The following is a 12,910-nucleotide window of genomic DNA, read 5'->3' as shown; positions in this document are numbered from 1 at the left end:
AGCTGGGTCCTTCTTCAGAACTGGGATCAGAAGGCAGCCCTGGAAGGGGTAAGGCAGGGAGATCTGTGTTTTGACTCCCTGGATGATTCTTATCCACGAAAATGTGAGAATCCATTGGAATTAAACTTTATGTAAATTAGTTAGGTATCAGTTTCCTTCTAAAATGGAATCGAATTCAACGGCATTTTCTATTTCAAAGTGTTTTGAAATATTATTGTAGAGCTTAGCAGTGAAGAGCTCTATGATAGAATTGAAATCTTTTGGGGAGCAAAAGTGATACAAACTATCTTTGGGATTTGGACCTACATTTGCTTTTGTTCATTCTGAGGGTGACACTCACTGTCTGGATTTACCTAAAATCGCAATGAAGAGGAGGAAAGACGCAGGCAGAAGAGAACTGTCGCCTGCTGGGACAGTTCTCTAAAGTAATGCAGCCACCCATGAATGGGCTTTTAGTATGAGTGCACCTTAGCACAGTGTTATTTATCCCTCATGCTCTGGTCTTCAACAAATATCAATATGAATGTTTCATACATACTGTCTCACATTAGAAGATTGCAAATTGAGCACATAAGTATTGGAATAACTCATGTTTAATCTATGCTGTGCATTTAAATAAATTTTGATCAGTCATTCCACATTCCACATATTTTATACAGTAACATGTTCTGCTTCTTTGTCATAAATATCTGATTGTCTCTCTTAAGCTTCCTAGTGATACAGAAACTCTTCTGACCCCAATTGGAGTATCCAATTTCAATTACTTTCCTTGCAGGTCATATTTCTTTTTTTTTTTTTTTCAAAAAAAGAAAATACATGTTTATTTATTTTGAGAGGCAGAGCGAGAGAAGGGGAGAGAGAGAGATCTTCTATCAGCTGGCTTATTCCCCAGGTCATCTGGGCCAGGCCAAATCCAGGAACCCCAAGAGTTCCATCCTTGCCTCCCAAAAGGGTGGCAGGGGCCCAAGTACTTGAGCCATGTCTGCTGCCTTCCCAGGTGCGTTGGCAGGAAGGTGGATCGGAAGCAGACCAGCCAGGTCTCAAACCAGCACTGCTGATGTGCTGACGTTGCAAGGGTCAGCTTAACCTGATGCACACCCCACAACACCCGCCTCAGCAATCATATTTCCAGGCAGCAAATTCCTGATTGTATTGAAATTCCTGATTTAGAATTTACTTTTTTTTTTAGAGATTTACTTATTTATTTGAAAGGCAGAGTTACAGAGAGGCAGATACATACATATATATATATATAGAGAGAGAGAGAGAGAGAGAGAGAGAACAGAGAAAAGTCTTCCTTCTGCTGGTTCACTTCCCAAATGGCCTCAACAGCTGGAGTGGGCTGATCCAAAGCCAGGAGCCAGGAGCTGCTTCTGGGTTCCCCACGTGGGCACAGGGGCCCAGCCACTTGGGCCATCTTCTACTGATTTCCCTGGCCACAGCAGAGAGCTGGATGGGAAGTGGAGCAGCCAAGACTGGAACCGGCACCCATATGGGATACTGGCACTACTGGTAGTGGCTTTACTCATTATGTCACTGTTTTGGCCCCTAGAAGTTACTTTTACTTTAGCAAACAATGATGCAGAATTTTTAAATATATTAAGCAAATTTAGTTTTCTCTTTTTTAAAAAGTATATTCTGTTAGGAAAGAGTGACTCAATCTGTGACTCCCAAGATAAAACCACTCATCTAAAATGATCTAATAGCCCCATCTGTGGCTTTGGGCCCTACCTACAAAACCTTATTAGTCTCTGCATAAGCTTCTCTGGAAAGTAGATCTACGATTATGCATAGCTGCCTTTTTTAATGGGAGGGAGATGTACACTGACTAGAAAAATGCTACAGAAATTTTGACTCCCTGCAGGAAGTTCTGCTACAAACAGAAGCTATTCCTATACGTTTGGGTTAAGAATTCCAGTTCTAGGCAAGAGTGTCCACAGCCAACATGGTTAATGCACTGCTGGGCTTCTGTGTTTACACACAGAAAGACGTCGCAGAGGCAGGCTGCTTACTTCGCGGGTGGGTTCTCCCACCACGTTCAGAATTCCAGATCTTTTTGTCCATTTGCTGAGCAAAATAACCACGTTCTGGAAAACAAACACAAGAACAAGCACAAGCACACACTTCTTTTCACACCTGCTGACTTTCGCACCGAAGCCTTCATGAACGAAGCTTTCAGAATTCATTTTGAGCGTTAACAGAAACCAGTAAAAAAAAAAAGCATTCTTTAGCATATTAAACAAGATGGTGCTTCCATGCTTCCACCAGGAGCTAACAGAGGAATTAGGTGAGCTGGAGGCCAGCTCAGACGAGGAGGCGACGATAACCACCAGGGTTGTCCGTCGGCGAGTGATTATTCAGGTACCAGCTGCTGAACTGCTGCACGCCAGAGCCAGTGCTGTCCCTGTTCCCTTACGGAGTGACACACCCGGAGCAGTGAGGCTTGGCATGCTCCTTAGGTAGTGCATGGGCGCTAGAAAGCAGATCCCTTAACTCTGTCTTTGTAAAGAGTGCGGTGGGAATGCCATTCGCAACATGACCTCCAGGAGAGCAAACAAGCAAAAGCAAGATTTGGCTTCTTCAGTTCCACCCACACGTCACCTCTTGCTTGTCTGCTTTCATTTGTTTGTTTAACTTTTACCTAACTTTGGTCAGTTTCTCCTAAGCATGTTATAACCCACCTGCTTTTGGTTTGTTTTGTTAACAAACTCCTTGACAGGATTTTGCATCTCAACAATGCTTCTCAACCTTGCTTTGATGTTTTTTTTTTTTTTTAACATTCCTTACATTACAAACAGGTGGGCATGGTTCTTCAGAATCTGTGCTGAACACTTGAACATGACCCTTTTTCTGCCATTTAGGGGGATGACATGCCTGACCTCCCTCCGGAGACTGTCACTGAAGAAGAATACATTGACGAGCATGGACACACCGTGGTGAAGAAGGTATTGTCTAGTGCATCCCAACTTCCTGTATAAAATTGATCAGTACCGTGGCACTGTAACTCAAACGCAGATACACTGAGGTTGGGATCAGTGATGTGGCTCAGTGAGTTAAACCACTGCCTGTAATGCCAGCGTTCCACATGCGCACTGGTTCAGGTCCTGGTTGCTCCACTTCTGATCCAGCTCCCTGATAATGCACCTGGGAAAGTAGTGAGATAACCCAAGTTCCTTGGTCCCACGTAGGAGACCTAAATGGGGTTCCTCACTCCTGCCTTCAGCCTGGCCCAGCCCTGGTTGTGGCAGCCATTTGGGGAGTGAACCAGTGAATAGAAGGCTCTCTCTCTCTCCCTGCCTCTTTCTCTCTGTAATTGTCCTTTTAAATAAATAATTCCCTTTTTTTAAAAAAAAAAAAAAGATAACATTAAGGAAATATTTTTCAGGTTACTAGGAAAATCATCCGGCGCTATGTGTCCTCTGATGGCATAGAAAAAGAAGAGATTACAGTGCAGGGAGTGCCACAGGAACCTGTCGGCATCACTGAGGGGGACAGCTACTCCAAAGTTATAAAGCGCGTTGTCTTGAAGAGTAACATCGAACAGTCAGAGGTGAGCACACCTAACTCTCCAAATCTCATTCTCTGCCGAGGCACAAAACAGAGCTCAGACAATATGGATGACCCTGTTGATTCGCTTTGGCCTCACTTCTGCTTTTGATGTGGCCATCTGCTTGTAGTTGCGTATTTGCTTCTGGCTTTCTGGTTTGTTTTTTCATGTGTGATTCTGTATAATTTCAAAATAACCATGAGGGGGCTTTGTAGCCATCACTGTCTTTGCTCCATTTTATTTTTGATTGTCTGCTTAATTCATAGTTAATCATAATAGAAATCCAAAAATCAGATTTTACAAGAATAAAATCCCATTTCCTGGAGTCGTCACTGTGGCACAGCTGGTTAACCTGCTGCCTATAATGTCAGCATCCCGTATGAGTTTGAGTCCTGGCTGCTCTTTTCGATCCAGCTCTCTGTTAATGTGCCTGGGAAGGCAGCAGAAGATGGCCCATGTACTTGGGCTCCTGCTACCCACATGGGAGACCTGCCTGGAATTTCAAGCTCCTGGCTTCAGCTTGGCCCAGCAGTGGCCACTGTAGCCATTGGGGAGTGAACCAGCAGAAGGCAAATCTCTCTCTCTTTCTCTGTAACTCTGTCTTTAAAAAAAAAAAAAAAAAAATCCCACTTCCTGGCAAGCAGTGTGTGATGAAAAGACTTGGCAGAATTAGTATTACAGTGCTTGTGTTCAGTCAGTACCCCAACATTCTGAGGGTTGCTCTGTATTAATATTTGTTATTCCATCTTCTGCCATATTAGGGACACTAAAAATCAGATCCAAAACCTCCTTAATTTGTAGCTTTATTTCTAACTCTTTTAATTCCTTCTTTGGGGGAACATGTTAAATCTCCTTGACATGTAACTTGGGAAATTCTCACCTTTTCACATTCATTCACATCCTTCTTTGAGGGTTAGTTTTAGCTTCATGATGGAAAAAACAAACAAACAAACAAACAAACAAACCCAAAACCATTATCTGTTAGTAAAAAGTTCATCCACAAGTTGAGTAAATATTGCGCTAAACAGCTGGTTTCTTCACTTCACAAAACTAACAAACTGTTCAAATCACTAATTAGCTTGTTGATAGGTACTGTGGAGATACATCCATTAAATAAACATCACCAACTAACTATGTGTTTATTTATTCTTTTCTCATTCTTTGTGTCTTTCCCAAAATACCTTTCTCTAGAAGGCTAGTATACAATGTTGTACTTTCGGTTTCTTTTAAGCATAGAAAACCCCATTACTTGTTACGTTTTGGCAATCAGACACTGTGTAATGTATGTCCTTCATTCATTAGGTAACTTTGTCTGAACCCAGCATTTTGTCCAGTACCTCACAATTTGAGGCTGAACCAGTGGAAGGCCGTAGAGTCAGCAAAGTTGTTAAAACAACTATGGTGCATGGAGAGAGGATGGAGAAACACCTGGGGGATTCTAGTTTAGCCACTGATCTTCCTTCAGCCAAAGATGACTTTGAAGAGGTATAGAAGCATCAACATGTTGTGTGTTTCTGTGTGTTCATTTTATGTTTGCTTTGTGTTTGAAAGGAACTTTTTTTGTCACTTTGTCATTCCATACATAAATTCATGGAAGGCTGCATTCATTTCTGTTTGAGTAACTTGTATAGTGAGGTAGGATTTCCCCAAACTTTGTTGATTCTGATGTCACCTTAAGAACTCTTAAAGAGGCCAGTGAGCTGAGCTAAGCTGCCTCGTGCGATGCCTGGCAACCCAGGTCAGAGTACTGGTTCCAGTCCCAGCTGCTCTGCCCCCGTCCAGCTCCCTGATAATGCGTCTGGGAAAGCAGCGGAAGATGGCTCAAGTATTTGGGCCCTGCCACCCAAGTGGAGACCCAGATGGAATTCCAGGTTTCTAGCTTCAGCCCTGGAGCAGCCAGGAGAATGTGGCCATTTCAAGAGTGAACCAGCAGGTGGAAGATTCTCTCTCTCTCTCTCTCTCTCTCTCTCTCTCTTCCCCTCTCTTCCTCCCTCCCTCTCCCCCCCCTTCCTCCCTCCCTCCCTCCCTCTCTCTCACTCTGACTTTCAAATAAATAAATAAATCTTAAAAGGCAGAGTTTTTACAAATTGACATTGCCAGGATTCATTTCTGCTGAATCACGCCCAGAATCTCTGGAGCTGCGCCACCTTCATGCGTCTGGCTTCAGAGTTGCAGAAGTGAGAGGCACGTGGCACAGCAGGTAAGCCACTTGGGATGCCTGCAGCTCTTCTTAAAGTGCCTGGCTTCACGAACTGGCTACGTTTCCAGTTTCCACTTTCTGCTAATGTTCACCCTGGACATCAGCAGGTGATGGCTCAAGTAATTGGTCCCCTGCCACAGGAGACCAAAATTGAGTTCAGGACTCCTGGCTTCAGCCTGGCCCAACCACAATTATGGTGGGCATTTAGGATGTGAACCAGCAGATGGAAGATACTTCTCTCTCTCTCTGTCCCTTTCTCTCTCTCTCTCTCCCTCCCTTCCTCCCTCCCTCTCTCTCCACTTTTTAAAAAATTAAACTTTTTTTTTTAAAGTTGCAGAAATGTCCACATACTCCCAGTGAATAGTGGAAAGCAAATTAGCTTTGCTAATCTATATCCCCAAATATTGTCATTGAAGAAAATTCAGATGTATTCTCTATTCAAACATAGGAAAAATCATTTGTCATTGTTTAAGTTTTAGTTTCCAATAGTTAGGAAATAAGTTTTCTGTGAAAAATTCACACTCTCAACATGATTGCAAAACAAAAAATATTCTAACATCCCAGCATCCCAGACAAATTTTCAAGTTAATTGCAGGCAAATTTAGCAATATATAGTGATGTAAACGGGCATGGAACTACTATGGTATGAAGCTTTTCTGTGCTACATGGAGTAAGTATTCATAGGCTTTCCTATGATAGAAAATGGGTTTGATTATAGGAAGCTGCCTGTGACTTCTTTGTGGTGTGAGGAATGTACAGTACATATATCATATTACCTTTCTAAAGCCAAAAATTCTGAAACAAATCTGATCCCCAGACCTTTGACTAAGGAATTATGAGCACATCCAACAAACATCTGCAAAGTATGTTTGCTGTTGCAACCTTGTGAGGCCAAATGCTAGGTGTGTGTTCTCTGGTGCATCAATATAAATTGAGAACACATATGAATGCTTGGGATGTTAAAAACAAACTTTAAGTACATTTAGTTCTTCACATGTTGACCATTTGCAACCTTGGATTTCAAATGATGAATTATCTGAGTTAGACACTGGGCCCTGTTGGTTTGTTTTTTGCCTCAGACTGTTCTGTTTACCATTAGCACTGTCACTGTAAAAAAAAAAAAAAAAAAAAAAAAGGAGGGAGGTAAGGAAGGAGGAGCTTTCAAATGGGAGAAATGTTAGGGGGTGTGTTAACTAGAACTCCGTGCTCAGATTCTCTATCCCAAGTTAATTTTATTTCTCTATAAGCCACATATTTTCATAGTGACTGTAAATGAGCAAAGCAGCAGTATATTTTAAAGTTTGTTATTTATGATGAGTTTTCTCTTGTTTTCTTTCCTTCTTACTCAGGCTTTGAGTTATGCAGGTAGCCACATGAAAGTCCACTTTCCCAGTTTAGTAGAGAATGAAATCCTGAAAGAGGATGGATCAGTCATTAAAAGGTTTGGGTGAGCATGGGGTGATGTTTTGCCAACTAATACCATAAAAACTTCTCTGATTTTGAGAAGAGAAGTGCAGAGCCCATCCATGTGCCCTGAAGCCCCTCAGGAAGTGCCAGTTCTTCTATATCATAAGGCTTTGGTCTGGTGGTGACCTGTCACTGTGTTGTGCCTAGAGCTTTCTCCTGATGCTTTAAAAGTAACGGTAAGACACAGTGATACTCTGACACTTGTCTGCACAGCCTGACTCCCTGGGTTTTAGCAAATAATCCAATACAGTTGAAGCCACCCAGCTGGGATATTCCATTGCATTGGTAGAGTTGGAAAGCCCAGGATGAGAAGTCTGATGAAATCCTCACCAATTTTGTGATCAGCTACATGCAGCTCAGTCTTAGCAGATCACTTCTCAAATGGTAAATTGCTTATTTCTTTTTTTAACAAGCAGTTTCATGATTCTGCATGTGTGTGACAAATAACATGAGCCTGAGTGTCATACCTGTGAGCTGGAGCATACCTAGTGATGCTGAAACCAAGGGCTTTAGTCAGTTAAGGAAGTATTGTGTGAGCAGTGAGCAGAACATTTTTATGCATAGAAAAGGGGGATGGTTTGGAGTGCTCTGATCTGCCCTGTCTCCCTCATGGATTTGGTGCAGAATATTGGGCCCTTGTCTACTTTTAGCTCTCTTTAGTCCCTGAAGTGGCACTGTAAGCATTAGTATTAATAAAATGTCCGCAGCTTTGCAGTGAAGACACAATGGAAATCCAAGTTACTATTATGCTTTTCATTTCATTGAAAGGGAAAGAAAGATTGTCATTTATAGTACTCTACAAAGCTATTTTAAGCCTCTAGAACATAATAATTAGAACAGCAAAATTAAAGGTTTTATCGCAGTTCTACCCTCCAATCAAATGTGAAAAACTGCAGGAGCTAGGAATTTAAAAGAGTGCAGTTTTTCTCTTAGAACGTTCGAAATACCCCATGAATTAAGGCTAAAATGCTTTCTCTACTCTGAACTTTTAAGTCTTTTATCCAGTCATTTGAACAAAAACTCATAAACTCCACATACCCTGCCATTATGGGATCTTTAAACTGGTATAGACTTAGAGACCAATTAATTTGAAATTCTCAATTACAGCTGGAGAATTTAAGGTCAAGGATATGGACAGCTTGATTGAGTTCCCACAGCTAGTCAGTTATGGAATTTATTTGTGATGTACAACATTTGTATCTTATATGCTGCAGAGGATACTTTGATCATATGCATATTCATAAACACACTCATATATATTTGCCTACACAGAATACTGGAAATGTCCTCTTGTAGAAGTTATTCCTCTGACATCAATAGTTTGAAAGATTCTGTTATCTCTTGGTAGAAATAGTCTGATATAAACATGTCTGGAGGGGAATAAAACACAATGCATGCTGGAGAGTTAGGAAAACACAGTATGATTTCAACCGTTGGAATCACATTCGACCTTTCAAGAGGAATACATTTAAGTTTCCTTCCAGATATACAATAATTCACATAGTATCAAAGGAAAGGGGCAATGGAACCAACATGAGCAAACAAGGAAGGAAGCAAGTTTGACAAAAAGAAACCTGGAAGTTTTTTGACTGAAGTAAATCATTTAAAAAATTTCAGTATTATCTAAACAGATATAGAGGTGTTGGAAGGTGGGCAAGACACCCATTTCTGAACACTTGGGATCTTTCAGTAAAGTTCTGGGTAAAGCCTCCGAAGCAGATCATTCCCCATTGTGGTTTTAGGTGAAGATGCATGGCATGGTGCTTACCGACTCAGGCTTGCACTCTGACTCTCCGTCCATTGCATTCTAACTGTTATTTTTTTATTTGGTGTATGTCATAATTTCCCTAAGATTTAGTTGCCTAATTCAGTAGAACAGTAAAATCCATTTCTAAAATATCTGTGGAATGAAGAATATATATTTATAAGTAGAGAGTGAGAAGAACTGAGAGTGAACAAATTACAATGTCATCATTTTCCGCTGGGGATGCAGAAAAATGGAGTGCTTTTAAACCAATGCAACTTAATGATAACATGAGTTATCCCATGGTTACTTTTTGAGACAACCATTTTAAACAGTTTCATTGATTTGAAGTATTTTTAAAGATTTAAAAAGTACTCCTTGTTCTAAAACATGCTTTGTAAAATCTTATGAGTCAATTCAGAGAGATGACAACATTTCTTTAGTTCTCCTAATTACTTGATGTAGAAGTACCGAGAAGTAAGGCGATAAGTATTGTAGTGGTGGCCCTCATAGCTAGCAACTGACCTACCGCAAGAGAGGAAGAGTGTAATTTTCTCTTGTCTGCTCCCCACCAGGACAACACTGAGTAAAGCCAGTACCCAGAAGAGGGCTGTGGTGAAGGACCAGCATGGAAAACACATTGACTTGGAGCACCTGGAGGATGTGCCAGAAGCACTAGACCAGGACGATCTCCAGCGTGATCTCCAGCAACTCCTCCGCCATTTCTGCAAGGAGGACTCGAAGCAAGAGGCCAAATGAGGAGCTGCCCAATTCTCACACCAGAAACCACACGTTCACTCAGTATGCAACTTCCCATTTCCATACAGGAGTGACGCAACTGGCCTAATTACTGGGACACCCTGACATTTCCGCTGTTAGCAAATATACTGCAGTCTGTTTTAATTTTTCCCCATCCTCTTTCACTATAAGCTAATTTGTGACCAAAGATAGCATCCTTCATTCTGGATGCTGTATCCACTACTTTGTTGTGTCTGTGCTAACCTGGGGACTGGCCACCTCCATAGTTCTTTGCTTCTGCACAAGCTCCGTGAAAACTCATTGATCGGAAGAACTTCACCTGCAGACCTCTTCAAGTGACAGTTGTTAGGAATCCTGTAAAGGATATCCATGTACAATGTACATAGCTGAAACACTCAGATGAACAACATATTAAAATTAAAACCACTGCCTATCATAACTGCATTGGGCATCATGGAATGAAAGGCCTCTAGAAATTGTTGAACGATGGTTGCTAAGATATTGCTAACACAATCGAATGAGAATTCAGTCCTACTGCGCAAGAAGCACTTCAGATCTATTAAGACCTTAGAACTTGCAGCGTAGCCATTGCTCCTAGTTAAAGATGGGTTAATGACTTTGAAGAACTGTCCTGAGAAGTTACTGCTGGTGCTGGCCAGCCATGATTTGTGATTCTCCAGCAGCCACTCTGAGGCAGGGGAAGAGAGGAGCAGAAAGCAGGGTGAAGCAGTGAGGTATTCAGTTGCTAGCGGCTGCATCCTGTAGCTTCCTAGCATCTTCAGGTCTCTTAGATCTTGGACACATTGGCAGGGTATTTTACAAGCTATAACTACTATAGTTCTCCAGTTTTCATTGCTGCTTTAGCAAACCATGCTGTCTTACTGGTGGTACTCTCTTCTGGCCACTGCACTGTAGATAATTCTTTGGAAACAAGATTTGCCCACTACTCACAAGGCTAAAGCCCTTCACCATGTTGGAGTGGTTCCTTTTTCTTTTCTCCAGATTTGTATCTTCTCTAATACCTGCATGTGGCATTCAGAAATCAAAACCACAATCCAAACTCTCGTCTAATCACATTAACAGTTTTCCTTCTTCTTACCCTGAGTGAGCACTTTTCACTGTCCAGCTAGGTCTGTTTTTCAGCTTGTTGACAAGATTGAGGAATCTCTGAAAAGTTGGTTTTGGTTAAAATTTTGGGTTTATTTATTTGAAATCCACTCTCCCTTGGAAACTCTCAAGTGCATTCGTGCACTTTTGTATTTGTTTGTTTCAACAAAGGGACTGTATGATCTGAGTGATCTCAGTGTCCTCTTCCTCACTCCTCTAGTGGTTGAAGCTGTGTAGCATTTTAACATATATATATATATATAAATATATTCACAAATATATTCAGAAACAGTATACATTTTCAATCAGTTATTTGTTAAAGAAAAGTATATTCAATGAAGATGAAACTTAAAAAAATAAAAAACAGAACCTATCCTCCAGGGATTGAACATTTTCCAATTCTTTCTGGTCTTTTCCTGTTGTGCAAAAATGACTCATCGCTCCGAATGTCAAAAACAAATGTGACAAACAATGGCACTTCATCTTTTAAAGCAACGTTGCCAAGAGAGAAAATTTCCTAGGAGGGAGGTTTCCCATAAGCCAGATCTCCTAAGCCTCAAATGCTAGCACTTTTGGCAGTTGGGTAGGAAATAAGCATTTTTTTGGCAGCCAAAATGAGAGGCCACTGGTGAAACTTTTTTGAGATGCACCACGGCCTTGTCAAAAACTTCACTGGAGCTCAAGAAAAGCATTTCTGTTGTGTTATTTGCAGTGCAGATGATGTCTGTGTAACAACATAATGGCTATTCACCTTTTTTGATTTTGATTTTTTGCTGTGTTATCAAAAAACTTGAATACTGTGAGAAGAAGTGAATTTTTCAGTTGAAGAATCAGCATCTTGTTCCCATGGTGATAACACTAATTGAATATATCTATGAGGGCATGTATTAGTTAATGGAAAAACTACAACACTAACAATACATAGCTGCAACGTGTACAATGGCTGATTTAATTCAATAAAATGTACAAGTGTTAAATGTGGCAACAGTGCTTTGTTCTTTTTTATCATGAATGTGTGATCTTAGGAGAATAAGAGACTATGAAAGAGATGAGATAGATATGAAACCAACAAAAGACACAACTTGCTTTATTTCATATTGTTTTTATTTGATAACTGAGTAGGCAGCATGCCCAGCACTGTTGGAATAAATAGAAAGATTCTGTCTGCCTTCAAGGAACTTCTGTTGTATCATTATGCAAAAGGGGGTGATGGTGGTGGAATGAGGGTTTATTTGCAGTTTTGCGATCACTAGTACATGGTAAATAGGAACTTGGGGAAGATGAGAAGGGGACCACGGTTTGAAAGCACAGCAGGGCAGGAGGGCAGGTTTGCTGTTGGATTTTTCCTCACAGGGCCATGCGCTCCCGAAACGTTTCTGCCTTTGGGAACAGCACTTAACTCTGGCATTTTATTTCTCTCTCACATCCTAAGAATTCAATATTAAATGGAAATGTTAATATAAATAAAATAGGTCAGGGCTATATAAAACTGAAGTCAATTGTGTTTGGTTTGGGCCTTTTTTTTTTGAAAAAAAAAATCTCTTTAATGACTTTTTTCCAGTAGAAACAAAACAAAAAAGGTCTGATTTAGAAACCGGGTAGATTTTATTTAAATATTATCTAGTTTGATATATAAAGCCTACTGGGTTTTGTTTATCTGCATCATAGATTTACAAGACCTTCTGAAATTAAAATACTGGGTAATGCTTGAAATTTTGCAAAGAAAACTGTCTTTTTCCCCCAAAGCAGGAGTGCCTGTGTAACCATCCCACCACCTCTTGTTTGTTTGAAGTGCTGTGCTATCTGTTCTTGGGCACTCCGGGGTTGCATTGCCTTGGGTTTTATTAAGATGAAAGAATCAGGTAATATCCACTGTTTTCTCCTGTTTAATTATTTGCTGTGCAAAACCCATTTTTAAAAAGTGAACGTCAGTGATTCATATACCCTTTAACAGCAGAAAATGATTTAAAAGTGGAGTGAAGACAAACCTTCCAGACTGGGGATCATGTATGATCATAAACAATTGCGAATAAGCACATTGATGTAGACTTGAATTTGGAATTAGGTTGCTTGTGAAGTCATTCAA

The 12,910-nt window shown here is 40.7% G+C and overlaps 1 protein-coding gene across 50 annotated transcripts in view; it reads left to right on the top strand.

Moving 5' to 3' along the window:
• Nucleotides 1-11,805, top strand: part of ANK2 (ankyrin 2) — a 676,765-nt gene extending 664,960 nt beyond the window's left edge. For 42 of the 50 annotated variants that reach the window (XM_089302912.1, XM_070047718.2, XM_089302907.1 and 39 more), the window contains 6 exons: nucleotides 2,269-2,361; nucleotides 2,862-2,945; nucleotides 3,386-3,550; nucleotides 4,850-5,032; nucleotides 7,097-7,188; nucleotides 9,534-11,805. In XM_089302912.1, the coding sequence (XP_089159038.1) occupies nucleotides 2,269-2,361; nucleotides 2,862-2,945; nucleotides 3,386-3,550; nucleotides 4,850-5,032; nucleotides 7,097-7,188; nucleotides 9,534-9,717 (801 nt within the window). In that variant the 3' untranslated portion in view covers nucleotides 9,718-11,805. The remainder of the gene's footprint in view (nucleotides 1-2,268; nucleotides 2,362-2,861; nucleotides 2,946-3,385; nucleotides 3,551-4,849; nucleotides 5,033-7,096; nucleotides 7,189-9,533) is intronic. The other 8 variants (XM_089302910.1, XM_070047709.2, XM_070047730.2 and 5 more) reach the window with 2 other exon arrangements.
• Nucleotides 11,806-12,910: the final 1,105 nt, after the last annotated feature.

Source organism: Oryctolagus cuniculus, chromosome 8 (genome assembly GCF_051225735.1).
Source record: "Oryctolagus cuniculus isolate XC-2025 breed Fujian yellow rabbit chromosome 8, ASM5122573v1, whole genome shotgun sequence".
Classification (NCBI taxonomy): domain Eukaryota; kingdom Metazoa; phylum Chordata; class Mammalia; order Lagomorpha; family Leporidae; genus Oryctolagus; species Oryctolagus cuniculus.
This window is presented reverse-complemented; position numbering and strand designations above follow the sequence as displayed.